At 40.5% G+C, this 23,643-nt stretch overlaps 1 protein-coding gene across 6 annotated transcripts in view; it reads right to left on the reverse strand.

The window, feature by feature from the left end:
- Nucleotides 1-368: 368 nt before the first annotated feature.
- rap1gds1 (RAP1, GTP-GDP dissociation stimulator 1) overlaps nucleotides 369-23,643 on the reverse strand; it is a 71,157-nt gene continuing 47,882 nt past the window's right edge. For all 6 annotated transcript variants that reach the window (XM_088924629.1, XM_088924601.1, XM_088924619.1 and 3 more), the window contains 10 exons: nucleotides 23,094-23,222; nucleotides 19,684-19,809; nucleotides 13,741-13,884; nucleotides 13,112-13,243; nucleotides 10,714-10,848; nucleotides 10,281-10,406; nucleotides 3,479-3,618; nucleotides 3,008-3,134; nucleotides 1,538-1,666; nucleotides 369-1,167 (listed from right to left, as the gene is read on the reverse strand). In XM_088924629.1, the coding sequence (XP_088780755.1) occupies nucleotides 1,040-1,167; nucleotides 1,538-1,666; nucleotides 3,008-3,134; nucleotides 3,479-3,618; nucleotides 10,281-10,406; nucleotides 10,714-10,848; nucleotides 13,112-13,243; nucleotides 13,741-13,884; nucleotides 19,684-19,809; nucleotides 23,094-23,222 (1,316 nt within the window). In that variant the 3' untranslated portion in view covers nucleotides 369-1,039. The remainder of the gene's footprint in view (nucleotides 1,168-1,537; nucleotides 1,667-3,007; nucleotides 3,135-3,478; nucleotides 3,619-10,280; nucleotides 10,407-10,713; nucleotides 10,849-13,111; nucleotides 13,244-13,740; nucleotides 13,885-19,683; nucleotides 19,810-23,093; nucleotides 23,223-23,643) is intronic.

Raw genomic sequence — 23,643 nt, forward strand, 5'->3', positions numbered from 1 at the left:
TTCAATTGCAATGAGAATGTGGTAAGGCCACTTCTAAGGCATTTACCATGGTGTGTGCAACAAGATTGATAGTGTAGTGACCTATATTAAACACCCCTGCTCAATTTTACAGTTGACTGAATGTGCAAGAGATCATTACTTATCCTACACTAGTACCTGATCTTCAGGCAGTGATAGACTGTTCATATAAAGCAGACTTACTGCTGATACAGTATGTCTAGCTTTGCCAGCTGCCACCAGCTGAACCATACCCCCTCTATTGGGACTGACAACAACAGATCCATTGGCGTGGCTCGCAGTCTCTCGGCTCGTTACGATGCCTGGAAGACACGGGACCGACACTCTCACAAAACACAAGCCCTCACACGTTTATTGGATCATCTGGAGCCTTTATTGTATTACCTTAGGAGCCATGATGTTGTTTTTGACATTGCAAAATGAGCAAGACCAGTAAAAGGAGAGCAGTGACCACACTGAGCAAGTCTTCCAGTGCGATGGTGGGAAAGAGCAGAAAGGAAGTAAGGAGAGGTTCTGCAGACGGAGGGCCAGAGAGGGAGGAACCCCACCTTCCGGCCTACCCCCGCCGTCACAAGCGCTACATTTGTGTGTGGGTCAGAGGAGGAGAAGAGGGGCCTGGAGAGGAGAGGAGAGTGTAATGGCTGAACACTGTTACACCATCAACTGTACTAGAACATGCACATCTTAAAACTACGTGGTATCCAAGCAACAAGGGACATGGTCAGACAATTCATGAATGAGAAGTGTTTTTTTTTTCCCTTTTGGCAGATTCATGTCACAGCTATGGTCTTAAAAAGTGTTTTTTGTGTGTGTGTGTGTCTGTTTTCTATTTAAGAAGGTGACCTATAGTGTCATCGTTCTGAATTAACTGCGCAGACTTGTAAATGCATGCACGAGTAGTATAAAGGGCGGGGGGCTAGGGGTGTTAGCAGGAACAGCTGACGGTGGACAGAGAGGGAAACCCTGTGACATAACGTGGGACCGAGGGGCGTGAGGACGGGGGGAGAGGAGGAAGAGTCCTTCAGCTCTGTACTGTTAACCTCTGCTCTGTCAGCGACGCTTGGTGGGCCACTGTTTTGTTCTCGTGGGATCGCAGCTTTGACACAACGTCCAGAAACGTCAAGCCCTGCACTGCCTTGTGGAGAGGTTCTGTGGGGAAGGAGGAGTTAAAAAAAACAGTCACTTGTTATAATACCATGCAATCCAGGAAATAAACACATGAAAGATGATTTTCAAAGGTAACTGAATTCTAATCGCTTTGCTTTCTCTACAGGACAGGGTCACAAACTATTGGAAAGGCATGGTTCGGTCGTTAAGCCCTAAAATTAGTTAAGCGCTTCACATTACCACAACCAGGTATTACCTCCATCAGTATCGCAAAATGGTGCGCTGTAAGAGAAACCCCTTTGATTACAAATTTAATTCCAGACTACACTGAAATAAAGATTGGTACACGCTGGTTTTCACATACTAGAGGGGCCAGAGTTCTTGAGATCAACAATGAACAAGCCAGACTTACCAGAGCCCATGAGAGCACAGATGAGGATCATGGAGTTGTATTTGATCTCTGGGGCGCTCTTCTCATCCGACAGCAGCTTGTGCAACACCTGCACCAGATCAGCACTCTCAAAGTCCTTCTCTGCCATACCTTCCGAAACACAGAAATCAGCAAAAAGACACTTTGTTAAGAGCACAGTGTGAGATCCACTACGTTTTAAGATATTTTATCTACTACGAGCTGCTAACAGGAGCTTATCTTACAATTAAACTGAGTGACAGGGCTCGGGGTGAGCTTTACAGATTCAGTTATTTTACTTTTGTCAGGCCCCAAAAGAAGAATTCGACTTCAAAAAACACTCCCATGTCTGTAATTCCGTTTTGTGTTTCCCATATGGAGCCAGTATTTCCCCCCCAAAAAGTGCAAGGACACAGATGCCGCGGTGAACCAAGGTGCGTGAAGGGCCTTGTTTTGAATGCGAGTAAAGAGTTATAGCAGTGCAGGCGCTACCAGCTCGAGTCAACGGACTGCGACCGGAATATTCCCCAGGCGGTGATACATAATTGACACAACTGTGTAGCCAAGGCAAGACTAGAGCTTCTTCAGCTTGTGACGCCTGGGACCTGCTGGATGTTCGGGGGCTGGCATTGACAACGGTGTGAGGCGTGTCGCTCTGACACTCAGTACTGAGTATCCCGCACGGTTACCGAGGACCTCGCAGAGTGAGAAAGGACTAATGGCACCGACAGGTGGGTGTGGCGATGCAGTGGTGGGGGCTGGGTGGGGAGTTGGGGATTGTAGCAGTGAACTGAACCGGTTAACTGGTGATTCTAAATTGGATCAAACATAAAATAGAAAACAGAATTGAGTTTCAACGATGGGGAAAAAAAGCCAAAAACTAGATCGAATAAGACGCTGCCTTCCACTGCAGTGCGAGAGGCTAAGGTAAAAAACCACCTCAAGGTGAAGGAAGGTGAGGGTTCAGATATGTTAACATATCTTAACAAGAAAGAAACAAAACAACACAGAGAAAATGAACATAAAATGAATGGTTTACAGACTGAAATCGCCTAATTATTTTTTCGTATTCTGATACCCTCCCAGTTTAGAATTGCCAGTTGCCAAACAACTATCCTGCAAACCCTACAAAAGCTTACAGGAAAAGTGCACCGACTGAAGGAACAATCCGCTCCTCTCCCTGACAATGCTGTCCTCTCACAGGCAGCCGACGAGGCACCACGGACACAAGCTCCCATCGTCCCTTTTCAGTTTGCAAAATTATATGTAATAGTGTTTAAAAAGCCGTAACCGGCATTCCAATAAAAACAGAGTGCCAGCAGGCCTTGGCCTCCTAATCACCGGGCCGACTCCAGCGAAAGAAAGAATACAGTTTCATGCAGTATCTCCCTGCTCGTGCTATGGAATACACTGTACACTGAAACGAGGACTGGGACTTGCTGGTTACATCAGAGCCGGGGCACGTTACATTACCCAAGTCCAAGGCAGCCATCAGTCCAAGGGCAACCAGGGCTTCATTCTGCATGATCATGTGCTCGCTCGTCGCCATGGTTACCAAGTGCCTCACGCCGCCACACTGGATCACTGTCCTGACAACATCCTGGAGCAGACAGAAGCGGAAAGCAAAATGCATAACGTGAAGGACAGTCAGCATCTTGCCTTTCAATAACAAAATTCAGAGTGAGAACATCTTTAGGTTTAACTGCTGTGCCATTCCATATTTAGTCATCTTTGACTTTGCTTATATAGCTCTGGCTGATTGAAAACCAAAAGCGTATTACCTTACACAGCATTTCAGCTTTCCACCAAAATTAATCTTTTCTGTCAGCAAAAAGAAATTTAGCCCAGACAAATCGTAGTTGTTTCTGGGTAGAAAACTCAGATTTGGAGGTCTCGGATAAAGCTGAGAAACAGTGTGCTGAACTTCGGTGCTGTCAGACTGACCTTTGATTTACTGTGCCTGATCAGCGCCGAGAGAAGCCTGTTGGATTCTCCCATCACTCCAGCATGGTCTTTGGCTTCGCACCACTCCACCAACCGTTCTACTAACTTCACGTTGTTCCCCAACTGGTCTGCAGCTTCCGCTAAGACACAAGAGAAAAGACCAAGCTTCAGGCTAGGCTGACACAAATTCAGTTACAGTCCTGGTGCGTATCAGGCTTCTATGAAGAGTTTGGGAAATTGTCGCTTATTTGCGTCTTGGGAATGTGGAAACGAAAGATTCATTCATGCAAGAGAGAATATACAGAAGTCCTGAAAGGGGTAGTTGGAGATTTCTTGACGCTGTGGAAGTCTCTGATGACCCTGAGCTTTCAAGTTTGAATACAAACTTAAAGAACGAATCCAGCTTCTTCATAGCGACCTGTTAGTGAGAGACATTAAACACATATCCCCTCTGTGTTGACCTTAGATTCCTCATGCTGCGGACTTCTGGATTGTAAGAGAAGACTTACAGTACAATTTACAGGCTCAGTTAACGGTCCCACCTGAAGGTTCAAAACAAATATCAGTAAAGCTCTTAAGGAAGACCTAGAGTACTCTAAAAAAACACAACAAACCCAACATTTACACATTTTTCAACAATGGTCTCTGTACAAACTACAACATCCCCAATATGCCATCTGTGGAAGCTGAAAGTCTAAACATTTAATTTTTCCAGAAAGCTCATGGACACACTTTGCCAGGAAAAATAAAAGGCCAAAAGTAGCGAATAACTAAACAATCACTAAAGCTCTTAACTCAGGGGGTATCAAACTCATTTGCAGTGGCAGGTCAGATTTCTTATTTTGAAATACTGAAATATTAACACTACTGAGTTATCGAAAGACAAGGCACCACTATTACAAAGAATTACTTACTGTATTTGTAGTGTTTTGTGCTTTTTGATGATTATGTTACAAGGACACAGAGTACTTTCTTTTGCAATAAGCAGTCATTATTCTTCTCTGGATGCCAGTTTAGCAAAACATACTCATTAGTCTCTGAATATGGAATGCCGTTTAGCATTATTATCTGGAATTATTTAAAAATCACAATTGTAATAAAGCCTAAAAGCAAGAAAGGATCGGAAAGGGAAAGACATTTGCAATGCTTTGAACTTTGTTGTACTGTGCCATTGTTCAAGAGCTTACAGTTTTTACACATTATATCTTGCTAATTACTGTACTAAGTTAACTGGCTAATTATCACAGAACACACAAGAGTGCACTTTGAGAATTCAGTACTCTTAAAATGAGACAATGAGTACCACCCGAAAAAGAAACCACAGCCAAATTTATGTGGTTCTTTTCTTCTCTTTTCAGCATGGAATAAACTTTTACTTGTTTCTAGGCCTCTAGTTGTAGGTTTTTATCTGTGAAGAAATTGAAGCACTAATTTCACTTCCACTACTATGGACATATGGACTTTCCATTCCATTCTAAAAAGAAACATGAATTTATCCACTACTCTTGAACCATATTTTTTATTTTTCTCTTCTTCTCTAATATCTAATATCTAATTTACAAGACCCTTAAAATATCCTTTTGAAATCCTGAAAGAACACTATATACATTATCAATAAAATGGTGATTATTGGTGGTTCAGTCGCTGATCTTTTTCAAACTAGATCTGTGATGTCATCAATCAGGGCTCTGCGATTGGATTGAGAACCACAGGAAGTGCTATGTTTTGAGACTTAATAGTGTAACATCAACACGGGCACCCAATATGTGTGTGAGTACAAGATACAAGTGGAATCCTGTGCGATGGCCCTGAACACAACTTGCATATGGCTCGTTGAGTGTTTGGAGCTGGTGCAAGGACTGTATATTTCAACACACCTGTCTTAAATAAACCACCCATGTCAATGGCTTCTATAATGTGAAATGTAATACTCTCACATTATGTAGTTTAAAAACTAAACTTTTCTCACTGTTGCTGATACAACTTGAGCAGTCACTTTTTAAACTATATGTATTTGTTTAAAAACTGTCAATCTCTTGTACAGTATACCGTTTGTGGCCAGGTTTATGATAAAAATGTTCACAAAACACTATTATAAGAATATCATAAATGGATCATTTTTTTAAAAATATGCTGTTAACTTTTCAAAATCTCTTATATTCAGAAAAAGCAATCAAAAAAGGATAACATTTATTAATTAGTATTTTGTGTGCAGCATTAAAGCCGTGAAAGAGTCTTTAAAGGTTGGCTGTAATGTGGGTGACTCACTCTGTGATTCAACACTTGGGCAGGAATGCTCCTGGAATGCACTTCTGATGTGTAATTGAGCTTTTCGAATGATTTAGCCTCTTATTCCATTTTTGTTTCTTCCTCGTACAAATCCGCACAGCTCTGAAAATTTCCGGCCTTCCTGACTGTGCTGTTTTTATTATGCAGACTAGCCCAGTTTCTATTGAGATACCATACATTATTTATAGATGCTGAGACATCACAGAAAATGTATTCAGAGATAAGCCTAGAATAAGCCCTGTGTCATTAAAAAAGTTTATGGTTAAGGGGGAATGCTCAAGGCATTTAAAACAACATTTACTAAACTCACCAATAAAATAGTCTCTTGGGCCGGAACACATTGGAGATGGCTGCCTTTTCTTTTTTCTTTCATATCATTAATATTAAGAAATGACTTTCGGAGCTGAGCCTGCTTTCCAACTTTTATGTGAACAAAGAAGAGAAATACCCTTTCCTTATGTCACAAAAACAGTTTGGTGTGGGATAGTACTGCCAAAAATTTTAAATTTTCCAAGGTGCTTCACAATTCCTCTGATCAGGCAAATGGATGAAGATTCTGGGAAATTGTGACCAAAGCCCTGCCCCCTTCCTTCTTCAATACTTTTGAACATTTTGGTGTTTTGTAAAAAAAAAACTTTAAATTAGTGGTTAGGGATTGAAGCAATATGTTAGCCTGGCCATGTGAGTAATAAAACAAAATTTCACGGACTGACTGATAGCACTTGTCCGCATTACAGAACGAGAAGGATCAATCCATTGCACATGCACAGAGGACATATCCAAAACCAAACAAGCAATATAAAGCTCAAAAAATGCATTTTTACTTCTGTTTCCGCAGTCATGCATATTAAAATTATGTTGATGGACGACCGAATCAGTTCTATTACAAAAACACAGATGTATTAAAAACAGTTCGAGAGCAGCTTTTTTCAAAACCTTTGTTTGGAAGCAAATACAAGCAACCAGCTTTAAGGTTGCAACTGGAAAACTCAGTCATGTAGTTTCCTGCTCCTTACTGATGCAAACTGAAACGATACTTCTACTTACATGAATGCATTTGGCTTGTGAAGCTTGTAGTCTATTCCAGTGCCGTCTATGAAGCTCAATAATACCAGCTCCTCTATTTCTTTGCCAGGAGAGGGAAGCATCCTTTGATTATGTTTCTGGGGGGGTATCAGGCCGTTGTGGCATGATATTTGATGCTTTGCTTTGATGCCATCAAGCCCCACTGTCACCAGCTTCCCCGAGCTGCTATTTGAAACAACCCACGCGAGTTGCAAGCAGAGCAGACTCGGCCACGTGTTCAACTTTGGTGCAAGAAGAGTTTCAGCCCGGCGTTAGGGGGTCAGCAGCACAATGACAGCTGTACTGAAGCCTCACTGCTTGATGAAGATACAACTGAGAATTTACATCATAAAGGTTAGGCATGGTGGAGTTTTTACCACGGGGTCTGCTGACTTAGGAGTTCCACCTTCACACTGCCATGACCTATATTAGCTCTCAGCATGGAGCTGAAAGGACTCCACTCTTTTAAAGGAGTACCTGTTGCTCAAAGCGAGAGGTTTCCTTAATATGTCTCCAGGAGACAGTTTTGAATATATTTATTTAGAAAAAAAATGAATTTTCTACTGATTTTTTTTAATACATTAACACGATTTTTTCTATGCACCTTGTCATATTACAGACAACACAGAAAGGAACTTTGGGAGGTTAAAAAGGAAATTGCCGGTGCTTATTGAGACTTAAAAGGCTGAATGGGGTCAATGAATTCTAAAATACATTGTCTAGCAAACTATTTTAATCTATCTGATAACAAGACTCCTATAAGATTTCCATCTCCTTTAAGTACTGTTAAGGCCCTTAAAGATGCAGTGTCACAAAACCACGTATCTATCACTGTATTTTCGACTTAATGTTTCTCAAGCGATCCCGTATGAAACTTGAAATGGGTTGGCAATGCAGTTACCTTTTCAGCAGCATCAAAACCTAAAAAACAGATTTCTGTAACTGTCCTCCTCAGTCGGCCCACCTCAAACCAAAATGAACATGTCAGGACATGTACAGTAAGTGCTCTTCAAAAGGCAGGGCTACAAAAAAGACAGGCTGAGGCACTGAAAAAAGATGGAAAGTGACAGTAACCAACATCTCGGAGACGCAGCACCCCTGGGGGTTCGATACGAAATCACGAAAATCTTCAGCAAAGACAAACACCTTTCCTGTACATGGGGAAGCAGAAGTGGCCACAACAATCATTGAAAACCCAGCTGACAGGCAGCACAATGTCTGATCACAGCATTGATACGTACTGAGATCTTGAGCCAAAGCTGCTTTGAGGGAGTTCCGTCTCCTGGTGCTGGTGAATATCGCGCCGAGCGCTTGTGAGCCCCTGTGGGAGTGAGACACTGCCCACATTTGGCCTGCCGCCCGAGAGGAAACGAGGTGACGCGAAGGAGGTGATGGCGCCTCGCTGGCTCTGGGAACACCATGCCAATAACAGCAACACGCTCGTGTTCCCTCGGGGAACCATTACCTCACTCCTCGGGTGCTCACTCTGCTGTACCGTGCTCGTGCTATAAAATCCACCTCTCCCGACAAAGAGGAAACGGGATTAGAAAGAGATAAAGAGGACTGTATCACAGAAACACGGCAGGTAACTGGTGGGAAATGTTATTTTTAGAACGCATCCTGCGGAAGACCTTTGACTGGCACAGAGGAGGAACAGAAGAGTGGAGCCGAGAACGCGATACAGGCCAACAGCGAGAGTGACATCTGTGAGGATCAGAGAGTCTGTGAAATGACAATATTGGCTGAGGCTGAGGTCCTGCTTCTAAGATGAATGTATTTGTACTCTGCCTGCAGCACCAGCTGTATCTCAAGGAGGCTGCCCTGCTACTCTCTAGGGGATATAAAGGCTTGATAATTCTCTCAACCTTTGTAGTCAAACCTCAGTACAGTAGCTGTAGTTCAGGATTTTACCTGCTCATATTCTATATTTTAAAGGCCTTCTATGACAGTTTTAGCTTTATTTCTGAAGTATAATTGAGCAGCAGTTGAACTGAATTGTGATTATGAGCAGTGTTAAAGTTTTAAAAAATAAGTCAGGTTAAGCACGCTTTCAACACGATCGACTGTGGCATGTTTCCTGCTGAATTCTCTTAATTCTGTACAGGTTAAGAGTAACCCAACACACACATTTCTGACTGCTAATTAGGCGTTCAAGGCACTGATGCTGCTTGGCAGGGAGAAGTGTTGTTTTCCAGGCAGCAGACGGAGTGCAGCTGTTCCCTGGTGGATCTGAAAATGCCTTGATAACATGGCAGGCGCCACCCATCACCCAGGCTGCTCTCTTAAACTAGGTACCGTAGCTCTGACTTACTCCTCCCCAGCTCATGAAGCAACCAGAGCCAAAACTTTTAAGTGCCAGGCATGCCCGATCAACATAAACCCCCTCAAACACAATCAGACCAGCAAAGCTTCTGTAGTAATAATAATAATAATAATAATAATAATAATAATAATTATTATTATTATTTCTTACACTTATATAGCACTTTTCTGGACACTCCACTCAAAGCGCTTTACCAGTAATGACTCTCCTCCACCACCACAAATGTGTAGCACCACCTGGATGATGCACCAGTACGCTCACCACACCTCAGCTATCAGTGCAGAGGAGAACAGAGTGATGAAGTCAGTTCAGAGATGGGGATTATTAGGAGGACATGATTGGTAAAGGCCGGGGGAAATTTGGCCAGGACGCCGTGTAACACCCCTACTCTTTTCGAGAAACACCCTGGGATTTTTAATGACCACATAGAATCGGGACCTCGGTTTTACGTCTCAACTGAAGGATGGCGCGTTTTAACAATGTAGTGTCCCTGTCATTGTACTGGGGCATTAGGATCCACACAGCTTTGAAAGAACACTATAATCTCTGCGCTTTGTAAGTCACTGCATTAGCATTGTGCATCAGTCCAATCAGTTAAGCAAAGGAATGGTGTTTCCAGATGTCGACACACATGAGAGAGGATGGGGTCAGGGTGTTTAGATTACAGCAGGGGTATCACCTGGAGGTCCCATCACTCAAATCACAAAACTAATTCTACCCGCTGGTACCTGTTACTCAATACCTGCATTTCCCCTTCGGTCTAATACCACTTTCAATCGAAGGAGAACATGGGGGTTTTTCTAAATATTAATCAACACCACATGAACATGTCAGGGTGGCTTAGTGGTTAACCTGGGTTCAATTCCTGAGGTACTATCTGTGTGGAGTATCTTGTGTTTTCCTCTTGATCATGTGGGTTTCTTCCCACAGTCCAGAGACATACTGGAAGGTTAACTGCTTCTGGGAAAACTGTCCCCGGTGTGAATATGTGTGTCTGTGTGTGCCCGGCGATGTACAGGTCAGGGTCTAGGCTGCCTTGCTTTTGCTGCTTGCTGGGATAGGCTCCTGTTCCCTCACGACCCTATACCGGATAGCCTGTAACAGCCAGGTGGGAACTGAACTTACCTTGTGTGTCTATAAGCATCCGCAGTGTCCCAAGCAACTTAAACTGGACAGGAGGCATCTCTGACTTGAGGAACTTTAAAACTACATCTGACACTCCAGCAGAGAGCATTTTTGACTTGTTTACCACTGGGGAAAAGAAAAAAGAAAAGTTCAACTGCACGACTGATGTATTTTCAGTTTTACACATCATTTGTTCAGACAGCATGTTGCTTCATACATTGCAATTACACTTTTAGTACAGATGGAATCACCCTAATGTTTTTCAACATTTGGGCACATTTTGTGAAAACAGAGAGATAAACGAGACCTTTTAACTTTTTTGCCCCCAAAACAGCCTTGGCTGTGCACTGACAGCTGTGGGTAATCTGATATGTGCTGTTCAGATCCTGAGCCAGGGCTGTAAATGAAGAGTGCACAGTGCGATACTGCTCACCAGGAATGGCCAGATTCCTCAGGGCACTGAGAGCAGCGTGCTGAACGGTCACATTTCCATCCTCTGCGTGCCTCTCCAGAAGGTCTAGTAGCTTCTGCACGATGCCCGTGTCCACCATGTGAATGCAATTACCATCTGAATATGAGGAGACACCACATCATGACAACACTGAGGCAGCTATTCGTTTCACTGATGCCAAACTTTTTTGCATTTAATTGTGCATGTTCTTGTCCTCCTCCACTCCTGTGCAAAATTACAAATTGATCATTCTTGTGTTCAGTGATGCATGCTCGGGAGAAGGAAGGACAGAGCTCAGTGACAGCTGATGAAATTTTGATCAATTTGCTTGGCATGGCACTTCAAGAGAAGGCGGTATTTATTTTACCATGCTTGCATTTTCAACTGGGAGGCTGAGGGCACGCCGAAAGGAAGATTTTTTTTCTTAACATCAATGAGTTGAAATTGAAAACATCAGCCCCACGGCGAGATTTAAATGAGAAAAACTGTTCTGGGTGACCTCCATTTTGTATCAAGCAATTATCCACTCATCGATAGCCAGCGCATCTTGACACGACACAAAGCCGCAGCATCAATGGAGGCAATCTCTCGGAAAATTGACTGCCTGAGCTCATTCAGGATGAAGAGGTCTGCAGTAGGCCTGTGGCTTTCTCTGTTCCTAGAGACAGAGGGATCAAACTGGCCCACTATCACAAGGGAGGTTTTCCTTACTCCAGAAACACCTGTTTTTATGGCCGATAGTCCTCTATAATATTCCCCCCCATTACAATTTGTTCTTTTTACTTGCTTACAGAATCAATTGTGGCAAACATGTTATGAAGGCTCTGGCACAGAGCTGAATTTCTGTGCAATACATTTAATATAATACAAAATTCTCCAGACAAACTGGCTACTTTATGAGTTGACCACATTCTGTAGCATTAAACCGCAAATGCCAGAGCACTAACAAACCTTCTTTGTAACATCACAGTTTTGATGAGAAGAGATACATTTTAAAATATTAATACACAAACTGCAAAGGAGGAATGTCTATAGAATATGGACTGAGGACAGAAAAAGAAAAAAACGCCCATGACTTACGACGAACAATGACTTTCCTTTTACACATTAACTCCATAACATTCTCTAGAAAACTCAGCCGTTTCAAATGAGACAACTTTGTGTTGAAGTTTAAAAAAAGGTTTGAACAGAACACACCGACTTGTTTATCAGTGTTAGCTCAGCAGATTTAATTACATTTCCAAAATCGTGTTCTGTGAAAACATTACAAGAAAAAAAATGATTTACAATAAATTGATGTGTATAATTGAAAGTCATATTTCAACATAGCTTGGCTTTTGGTTTTACACATTTTGGTACATATTCTCCACTTTGAAAAAGGTATTAGAAGTTTTCTGAAATATTTAGTAACATTGAAGTAGGTCAAAGCGGAGGAATAATATGGTAAATTCACAACAGTAACCTTTTAGAGTGTATAGTGACACTTTAAGAGAATGGACAGACACAGAACTCTGTAACAAATCTCAAGATGGCTATTTCTATGCAATCGTAAAAGATCTCAAGGCCACCAAGAAACGATACTGGTATATAAACCTCCCTCTCCTATTGCAGACATCACTCACTCAGAAACAAGTATTTTGTTCTTGTCATGTTCTTCACAACCTATTCCAATACCCATCTATCCAATTCCAGTATAGTGATTTGAGGTGGAGGATGGATTCTACAAAAATATATTCTCACCATTCTCCCAGCACATTTCAATTAAGCCTCTTAATCTTCCGCAGACTGTCGCTTTTTTAACTTTGTAAAAACATCACAGAGAGGGGCAGCAATTCAGCATCACAGCAGAGCTGTCTTTCACCTAAAAATACCTGACCTTACCCTCAAAGCACCAGGCACATTTGGAATGTGTGGTCTCTGTCTACTCCAGATGGCTACTGCAGCAACAAGCTTCACAGATGCCCTGCTTCTTAATAACCAACTCGTGACCACTGTAAGTTCATGAAATGAACTTGAGTGTAATAAACTATTTTCAATTGACTGGTGAACTATGTTGCCTTGTAGAACACACCTCCATTTTAACAAATAACTGGTAATACATCAAAATCCAAACAAAACAGGCATAACACAAGAATAAGCTTTGTGTGATGCCTTTATATCCTCACAATGTATATTACTGAAGGATTTACAGAGCAGCTCTGGAAATGTTGCTATGAGCATTTATTATAAATGTTGCACACGTCCAGCATTAACATGCTGTGAATTTGCCAGCTATTGGGAACTTATGAACAGGTTCAATCCTCCTCTTAATAAACACCTCACTGGAACAAGGGAGATATTTCACCATTCTGAGCGAAAAGAAAACAATGAGGGTTCTTACCATTCCGGGCAAAATTGGCGATGGCCAGGGCTCCAGCCAGCTGCAACTGGTGGTTGTGTGACGGGACCCAGGACAGGACCCTTTGGAAGACGCTCCCCTTGCCTTCCTCAAAAAGCTTCTGCATGGATTCATCTGAAACATGCGACGCACACTCAAAATGAAGCTTCTCCGGGGCACAGCCAAGGAAATCCTTAGGAGCCGCTATAACACTCCCACTCACGGGATCAGACTCCGTCATTCCAGGGCCGTCGTCTTAATTGGTCACAGCTAATTAGACGAACTCTGCTGCATCTTCCAAAATAAACTGCAACCCCAAGCCTCCCAAGAAAGAAGCTGCAGCCAGACATTTCTTTCCCAGCAGATCAGCCTTGTTGCAGATTTCTCTAGATTACTATCACTGCAGACTTATTAATTTCAGATCTTAAAATATTGATAATATACAGAAAAAGAACATGAAAAACATGAACTATAGGGACTATATGCCCTCAGCAAATTGTTTTTCTATACATTTTATTCAAGGACTGCCATTTCTATGTTCTCAGGTGGGGGAATTGTGTATGTCTGATTCACCTTCACATACAGTAGCTCATCTACGTTAAAATAAAGGGAAAAAAACACATTCTCCATACCCCCTAACAGCAGCAAGACCATGAGGTCAGAAGCGGTCTTCAGTTCAGCAATGTCGTCCTCTTTCTCTCCGTCCACTGTCTGAGCCACAATGTCCAAGAGGCACTCTACCAGTCCCGCCTCCACCAGCTGCAGCTTGATCACGTCTGTGGAGACGAACCCGGGACAGATCAGAGGTTAAGGTTAGGCACAGGACAGGTCAGAAAGATAGGACAGAGGTACAGGACAGGTCAGAGGTTAAGGTTAGGCACAGGACAGGTCAGAAAGACAGGACAGGACAGAGGTACAGGTCAGAGGTTAAGGTTAGGCACAGGACAGGTCAGAAAGGACAGAGGGACAGGACAGAGCTGCTTATCACACACAGGACAGAGGTAGAGGTCAAAGGGATATAAGAGGTCAGAGGTACAGGTCAGGAACGGGGCACAGGACAGAGGTACTGGACAGGTCAGGTATAGATCAGATACAGGACAAAGGTACAGGTCGGGTCAGATACATGACAAGGAGAAAGACAAGCAAACAGAAACAGAAGAAGAAGACAGAGAGATGGAACAGAATAGGCTTTGCTATTCTGCTGCGATGTCATTACTGGCAAATTATGAAAAAGCTTTAAGTATTCCACTGGAGAGAGTAAATAAACAGTCTAGAAAAGCTACTGATCTATAATACATCAACCCTTCTTCAAAATCCATTTTATTTCTTTTTGAACTGCAGCTCAAACTATCTGATGCATGAAGCTGCCTTGGAACTAGGGAACAGTTTCAATTTTTATTTACTATAGAATACAATTTTGTGTAGAACTGCACAGAATTGTGTTTGATAGTTCAGATTTGGTTTACCACAAATTAAAAATGGAAGGCTTATTAGCTGCTGGTCAGGTTACTTAAATTATTGAGCGCAATCCTGCCTATTTTAATTTTTAGACCTTTTGTTTTTTTAAATACAGGAGGACCTAGCCATGTAAAAAATTCCATTTCCTGTTTCATCCAAGTCTCTTTTGTTCCTTTGCACTGCTCTTTAATTAACATAAACGCACAAAGCTTTTCTTCTGTTGCAAGTTATAATCACCCCAGCCACGACCCACTCTACTGCTCTCCAGGAAATCACAAACTGAACAACTGAGCCTTCATTTCATAAAGCTTTAAGGAGCTGACATGCTTAGCAACTGCCAGACTTATTTTTCTTCATGCAAAATACAAAACGTTTTTAAACACTGGTCACAAAATACCTTGGGATGCTAGCACTCAGACTTTTAGATACCATAGGAAGGTTTTATCTGTTAACGTGGGACTTGTCGTTGGCATGGATTACACAACTGCAATAGTGATGGTGCCTTAAGACCCGTAGCAGAAAAAGATTTAAAGCTGAAGGGGGGGGGGGGGGGTGGTATTTAATCTATCACGATGCTAAAAAAAGATCCATACAATGACTGTCATATATTTTAAATTCTAACTCACTTCTGCCGATTTCAGTAATTTTTTAATTTGTGCCTCAGCAGAAAAGGGGCTGAAAGGTCCTGTCCTCAAAGGTATGTGCACATTCTTACATGTTTTATCTTTATTGAACCTCACCAGCACACTGAAACACCGGGTGTATACATTATATCAGCTCAATACCTTCTCACTAAATCTTCGACTCCCATAATCAGTGGGAAGCCTGGGCTTTGAAGAAAGGCCAAAAAATTAAAAGAATTAAAAGCAGCAGAAAATGCAAGTTCTTGCTGTCCAGGATGGTAAGATTCACAATCCCTGGACCAGCTTTCCTACAGTATATTCCCCTCCACACCCGAAGGGATTAATAATCTGATTCCTAAAACTGGGATTTCTTTCCAAAACCATACACCTCTATTCATTTTCAGCTCTGATAAATCACAACCTTGGGTGAGCCCTGCCGAGCGTTATGTAGGAAGAGGATGCTGTGCGTTTAGGAAAACTGGAGTTGCTCTCCTAACAGTCCTGACCACGTGAGGGAGCAATCAGCCTTTCTGTAGCCGCTAAAGTAGGACGTTGTCTTGGAGACTAACTGTACAAGAAAGGCTGCCTGTGACCAGAATAACAATAATAATCCTCCCTTTTTATTTCCAGAGCATTATTTTCTCAGAGTAAACACTCCTCTGCTTAAAAAAAAACATTGTTTACAGATCCAAAACAATCTGGTCGTCAATGATCAAGGTAAATGAGACCTTTACAACTATGGCAGGCTACAATCCAAACCTCTTATTGAAAACATAACAATAACAACAACAACAACAACAACAAAAAACAACCTTTTAATTTAAAAAGAACCATCATTTTTTAAATATTTTTGAAGATGGTTTGATGAACACACAGACATGTTTTAAAGATACGGTTTGCTTTAAGGAGGAAAGTAAGGTATGGTACAAAAATGAATTAATTATAAAAAACCTCCTTTGTAAGATAGTGTATAAGCAATTTTCAAAGCCTTCTGCTGTTATGTCATCCAAATGTTCTTTCAGAAAATAAGCAAATCCGAATGTGTATTAAAGACATTCTCTCTGAAGACACAAAATGAAATTAATGGGATATAGGAAATTATTACCTTTTGTGTTACACAAAGCCACAACATAGTGTATTGTTACAAATGCGGGGTTACAGGAATTGACCGAGCGGCTTAGTCAATAAGTGAAATAATTATTCATAACCTCCAACGTGTACATGATTTCTAACCATATACCCGAGCGGCTGGTATAATTAGAGGCACGTGAATACTTTACTCTGGCACAGCTTTGTTGAGAGGAGTAATAATCCAGGCACATTTGGTTAAAACAAATAAACTACACAAAACATACAATACACAAAGTTACATTTTATACAGTATTTACAGATAAGGCATTTCAGAGGCCTAACATTCTGGTTACCCAGAAAACGCCAGACTGCTACCAAGCACTAAACTCTTAATATGCCTACAGAGGCCACACAAGAGATAGCTGCCTGCAGTTAAATCTTTGTCTCTGCACCCTGGATGCCAAAAATTAAATGGGAGCCTAGATTTCTATCCATAAAATACACCCTAATCAGGAAAGACGTTTGTAACTGAGGTATCTTTTACCCAGGAAACCCAAGTTCCCTGATAAACAGAAAAGCCTGCTCTCTCTAACAGGGTTCAAGTACTTAGCTCCAGTCAGGTTCTGTTTGGATGATCATGACGCAGGAGCTCTTGTCTGGCGCAAGCTTCAAGTCCCAACTCCTCCGGACTCCTCTCTCTTCTACCTGCTTCTCCTTCTCTCCTCTCCTTCTTCCCCTCCTTTTTTTCTCTTAAGGTGAACTTATACTGCCTCATTCTACCCTGCTCCTTTGCAATCATTAATCCACAAATTGCCTAGGCATACTAAAATAAAATGTTCTAATGTTTCTGCTCAAGGGACCCCCAGACCTCAGCAAACACCCTCTCTGCTTTGAAGTTAGAAGCGTTTACTCTTCCCTGTGTCACAAAAGTTATCTAAAATCTAAAAGACACTTCTCAGTCACCCAAAACTGTAACAATATATTATACCTCCATTAATAGGACTTTTTCTCTTTTACCCTGAAAATTACACAACACAGGGCCAACAGAAATCACCCAACACTGCCTGACAAAACAAATTCCTTACAGTTTCCTGAAGGTTAAGTAAGATTTACCATAAATGCTACACATTTAGGATTATTTGCCTGTGATATGCACATACACTGTGCCTTGCCAAAGTATTCAGATGCTTGCATAGTTTTCATATTATGTTGCTTTCAAGCTTGCAGTCCTAACAGTTTCAAATAGCAAATAGCAATTGTTATATACAGTTGCAAAAGTTTGGCCAAATTACATGTTTTGTTGATTTTCTAAGTGAAAACACAAGTTAACATAACCTCTGCAGCAAACAAACTGACATATTTCTGCAAATTTTAATGCACAGTTACTATTTATTTGCTGAATTTAACAGATTGAAAAAAAAAACAGTAAATGTGCTATGTGCAAAAGTCAGTACTTAGTAACATCCCCTTTGGCAGAATCACAGCCTCCAAACTTTCTTTGCTGTTTACTGAGTTACTGTAGGTAACATGAAAGAAAAAGGAAAAGTCATGATAGTGATCATGAGAATGGTACAAAAACTACTGCATTCTCTGAATGTCCCTGTAAGCACAATCTACAGTATTATCCAGGAATGGAAGGTGTATTATACCACTTAGACACTGCCACGACCAGACTGCTCCTCCAAACTGAGCAGCTGGGCAAGGATGACACTGATGAGAGACGACACTGTGAATAACAATTCCAATGACAAATCAGAAGAGCCTGAAGAAAGCTCAAGAGCCGAAATGTTGAGTTTCTTCTTTCTGTATTTCAGTGTGGAATTAATTGCCTCAGATCTGATTCTCTGTGGGACTGTTCAAGAAAACGACTGTTACATCCATTTATTTGATCTTTTTGCTCTGTAACAGCTGGAGAGTTATACAAATTACCTACAGAAACGCAGAAGAAATTACAAATGAAAAAATGCTACCACTTTGCAATGAGCATGCGTATTTTTAATGTAATTACTTATTAGGTAATACATGTTTTCATACAGACGTAATAAGAAATGCACTTTAAGTCATGATGTATCCTGTGCGATAAGCAATTCCAAATGGATTAAACATGATCAGTCACTCACTGCAAAAATCCCCTTCCCTTAGACATCAAACTGTTTGCCAATTAACTTAGAGAATTGATCCTATTGCAAGGAGTCAGCACTTTCATTATATGAACCTCAGGTATTTAAAATCCCACTCAACTGCCACAACTTCCTGGGCACAACCTAACAGCCTTAGAGCACAGTGGATGAACCAGAACTGTAGAATTGGGGTTGAACCACCAGATATATTCCCCATATTTGCATAAGGAAATTGGGGGAACTGTGAATGATCTCAGGCCCAGATCCACGGGAGGTGTTTATTTTAAAAGGTTACAACATATTTGGGTGGATGAAGCCCGGTAAAGACTTTTTCTTTTTGAAGTGGAACTGCAGTCCCAATTTCTCAGACCAGTTATTAAACCTCGGTAACAAAATAAACTGACGGCATCACAAAATTTGACAAATTCTGAATTAAGCACAAAATCGTGAATTTTGTGAAAGCACTGTATAGTGGCCATGTTGTTGCAAATCTTGCCATGGGCGAGAGCTTTTATGAATTGCGACACAAAGCGGACCTTCCTGCTCACAAGTCACCACAATGACTAATGTAATACGATATATGAATAAATTAAGTGCAGGTTCTGCAGCAGATATTTCACTACAGGAATGTTCCAATGTGATCTGCATGCAGAGTTAACAAGTTGTATTTTTTGGCAAAATCGTCTCAAGATCGAGAGCCATGTTACTACTGGATTAAAAGAGATGTACAGTACTCACAGGCCTGCTTGTTTACAATATAATAGGGCAACTTCACCTCACCGGTGTTGCCTCGTTCTGAATCGCAGAATAAGGCGCTGCACACACCTGGAAATTTTGTTTGTGATGTAAATTGGAGGTGTTTGTAAGAAAGAAGGCAAAGAACGAGACCAGCCAAACTGGAATTCATCGGAAGAGGAACTTCCCCTGCTACAGGGATTGTAACGGGAAGCTAAATGGGCTGCAGAAGAAAGACAACAAGGAAGCGGCAGGGTACATTCCTTTAAGCTCTTTATATCACAGTTTTTTTTCTTGATAATAGCACTCTAAACCATCTTACAGAACACTCAATGGTACTAAATATTTACCATAGATCCAACTGACAGATGCAATTAAGGCAGAACAGACTGTCTTATCCTGTGTCATGGGTGCAGGCCAACCACAGATAGAGATCTGAACTGTTAAATCCATCCTGTGTGAAACGATCAAGGAACTGAGAACTGTCAGTTTTGGCTGATATAAGAGACTGTGAAGAGAGACGTGACTGCAAATGAGCCTCAGGAAGCTATAATAATTAAGTACTCACCATTCTCTGCCAAAGGAGCCAAGACCTCAAAGATCATCTCTTTCTTCTCATGCTCCACCTGCTTCTTGAAGAGCTTCACCAGCTCCTCAGCGATATTTGTAGAGGCAAACTGTTCTTTGCTCGATTCTGCAGTGTAACGACAAGGCGATTAAAGACAGGAGAAACAACCTATCATTTCCAGAATAAGTAAAGCACTACCCAACCACAGACTATGTAGCTGGTCTGTCTAGTCCTCTATCCATCAATATAGATTCCCATGTATTGAGGATTTCTTCTTCTTTGCAATATTTGCCTTTAATACTACAGACGACTTCCTGTACATTTTTGGAATTATCTCCCACTGATAGAACTCTGTTACCACTTTAGTTGAATGAGGTCGGAACTCATCCATAATCCCTACATGACCTAACGTGCATAATTCTTTAAAACCAATTGTGCAAATGATATGACTGTCATGCAATTATTTGCAATGATGCTTAACGAGATATAGTTTCATCTGATAATGTACAGCAAAACTCCAGATAAGAAGATGAGAGAAGACTGACAAGGACTTTGTGTAGATGCTGCTCATTAAAAATGACTGTGCTATTTTTTTGCTGCAGTATATGCATGTTATTGTATCGTGTTGTGTAGTCTCGATGAAGGAATTACTGTATAATAATGGTGTTTTTAGCCTTACTATCAGTTCGTTCTTTTAATTGGAAATTTTAACTCGCATATTGACAGTGAAACTGGTTTGGAGGCTGTAGATTTTTTTAGCTGTTAGACATCTTTGATTTTATACAGCATGTTACAGTACCTACACATAACTGTGGACATAGATTTAGTGTCCTCTTGCGAACCGAAAATTTGTATATATTTTATACTCCAGATCTTGCTCTCTCATCATTGTTGCTTTTTATTTACAGCTACCTGAGGATTTCATACAGACTTTCAAAAGTTGAGTTTTTAACGCTCCTGCCCTTCATGGGGTTCCTAAATTAGTCTGTTTCTTTTTGGTTTTGTTAGCTCGATAACAAACGATAAGTTAGTCGACAAATATGTCTGCCATTTAGAAAACGGTGTTGATACTGTAGTGTGGCACCAGGAAAAATTAAAATGGTCTCCTCACAAATACTGTGTTATGGTTTATTCAACAGTGCCATCTGTTGAATAAAATGAAATTGTCCAAAAGCAGAATGTAATTGGAGAACTATAAAATCAGGTGTAAATTATGATATTGAGGGGCAACTCTTACAGAAGTACTATTCAGCTTAAAGATCAGCATGATGCGCTTTTTTACTAAGTTTATTGTAGAAAATAAGAGAAAATCTAGAACGCTCAACACTTGATACTGCACTTTATATTAATGCCTCACTCAATTTTGAAGCTAACACAAAGGCCTCATATATTAAGCACTTAAATTTCCATATTTTGAAAATAAACGTTATTAGGAAATTATTCTAATTATAATGTACAATTAATTGCATCACATGATTCAGAAATGAATTCGTTCCCTTTGACTAGCATGCAAGAATTAAGCATGAAATGAAATTAAAACAATTAAATATTACTACCTTTTATCTTCTAGATCAATACCAGCTAAATGTTTGAAGGATGTAGTCATTAGATTGTGCAATGATGTCCTTGTTACAGTTCTAATAGCCTTCTGTCTGCAGGGATATTTCCATCTACTTTTACATAAAACTGTCCTTGTTAAACTCTTACTAAAAAAAAAAAATCTAATTTGGTTCAGTACTAAGTAACATCAGATATATTCAAATCTTCCAATTCAGTTAAAAAGGCAGTATTTAAACAGATAAATGTTTTGATGACATTCCTATCATAGAACTGAGACCGCATTAGTCAAAGGCATAAATGACCTTCAGATTAAAGTTAGTTAATCTTTAGCTTTGGTTATTTTAAATTTAGGCACTGCTTTGACACCCCAAATCATTTAATTGTAATTAATCTTAGAGAATGAGTTGGTATTTTGGAAATTGTTCTGAACTGGTTTAAAGCATATGTAATAGACAATATTGTGGGCATCAGGTTTGACCAACAATACATGTGGCATTCCACTGGAATCACTTCTGGGCTCTTACTTATCTTCTCTATAAAAGCTACCAGTAGGTGAGAATGTTAGCAAATATGGCACAAACGTTCACAGCTATGTAAATAAAACACAGCTTTCTGTTAGACCCGGTGACAATAATTCTGATGTTATTCATACTGTATTTTACTTACAGTTGTTATGAAAAGTATTATCCCCTCTTGGACTTCGTCACATTTTATTGTGTTAGACTATGGAATCGTAATGTAATTGGGTTTTTTTTTTTGCCATTGATCGATATAAAATAATGTCAATGTTCCTCCTAAATTAATTAGAAATACAAAACCGTAAATTACTTATTTCTTAAGTATTCACCCCCCTTGAGTATTTTGTCTTTACAGCCACAAGTCTCTACCAGTTCTGCACATCTGGACACTAAAGTTTTTGACTGTTCTTCTTTGCACAATCGCAAAATCCCACAAATGTTTTAGATTTTCTGTAAAGCACCTTGGGAGGATTTGACATGAAAGGCACTATATAAATCCACCTGATAAAAACAACAGTGTTTTTTATTAAGGCACATTACTTTGTTTTACATTTTGTTTATTGGAATCAGTATGTTTGCATTATTATTTTTCAAATTTCTAGCCTGACAAAAAATACACATAGAGTAAATGTTAACACCTGCTGGCCATTCCAACATAACTGCATTTGAGCTAAGCATTCAGAGTTCATGTGAAGGCAAATGATCTCAACAGATTTATTCAACATTCACCATTAACTGACATTTTTTTTACACACCATAAACACAAGGTTTCTAACACAGACGGTCAGTGTGTCACAGCTGTAGAGCTGTGAGGACTTTCTTTGTATTAGCCAACTTAGGGATGAATGTAAAGAGTTAAATTGGATATTTACCTTCTGTGATTGCCAGGGCAATGCTGGAACAATCACTTTTCTGGGGGAGAGATCTTATGTGCAAACCCAGATGTACAGTATCTTGCTAAATTAAGGTTTACTTCAGTAGTGAACTTTCAAACTAGAATTGTGATGTGGTATTGTTCTTAACATTGAAAGAGGCATTCCAAGTTGATATTTTAGCACAGGGAGGAATATTTTTCTGGGAATGCTGGTGACTGGCTGGCCAAACCACAGACATGATAAGACAGCGTACGAAGAATTTAGGTAGACACAATTTCTTTGTCTATTCAGGCAGGGCAGTGGCGCATAGTTGTAAGGGGTGAGTGCAGTCTCCAGAAGCCTCTGAAATAAAAGATTTTCAATGAATGGTATAGTTCAGCTCAGCTCTCCTTTGAGATGGGAGGAATTTTCGTTTAACACGGTCATATGGAGCAAGAGGAGATGCAGACAAGCTTACCAAGTTCTGCCAGGTTCCCAAACGCAATCAGACACATCTCTGTGAGTGATGCATTCTGGGAGTGGATGCCAAGAAGCTTCACTAGTGTGGGGATCACACCCATGTTGATCAGCTGTGCTTGCAAAGTATCTGGAGGAAGAGGAAGGACATGGATCAAAACCCAGTTTGTGTAGGGCGACGTGTCATGCCATTAAGAGCTTTTAAAAACTTCTGCCAGGGAGTTGTAGGCATACATACAAAACAAATACAATAAAAGTCCAGCTCTATAATGTCAAAAATACTCACACATTAAGTGGTTTTTTTTCAGACAACAGATTCTGTCATAATCTCCACACTCTTGTATATCACTTGTGAGTTTCCAAAATCTTTCAAATTTAAATTATGAATGCAAATGAGAAAATCCAAATATTACATATCTATAGAAACCTAAAACAATGCTGTTGGTAAGAGCATTACAAGTAAGGTCTGCTCAATTATAAGGAGGAACTGTTTCCAAATCACGGGACAGGCATTCTGTGGGTGAAAAACAAATCTTTTGTTACAAGATTTT

The sequence above is a fragment of the Atractosteus spatula genome, chromosome 1, assembly GCF_055471065.1.
Source record: "Atractosteus spatula isolate fAtrSpa1 chromosome 1, fAtrSpa1.hap1, whole genome shotgun sequence".
Lineage (NCBI taxonomy): Eukaryota > Metazoa > Chordata > Actinopteri > Semionotiformes > Lepisosteidae > Atractosteus > Atractosteus spatula.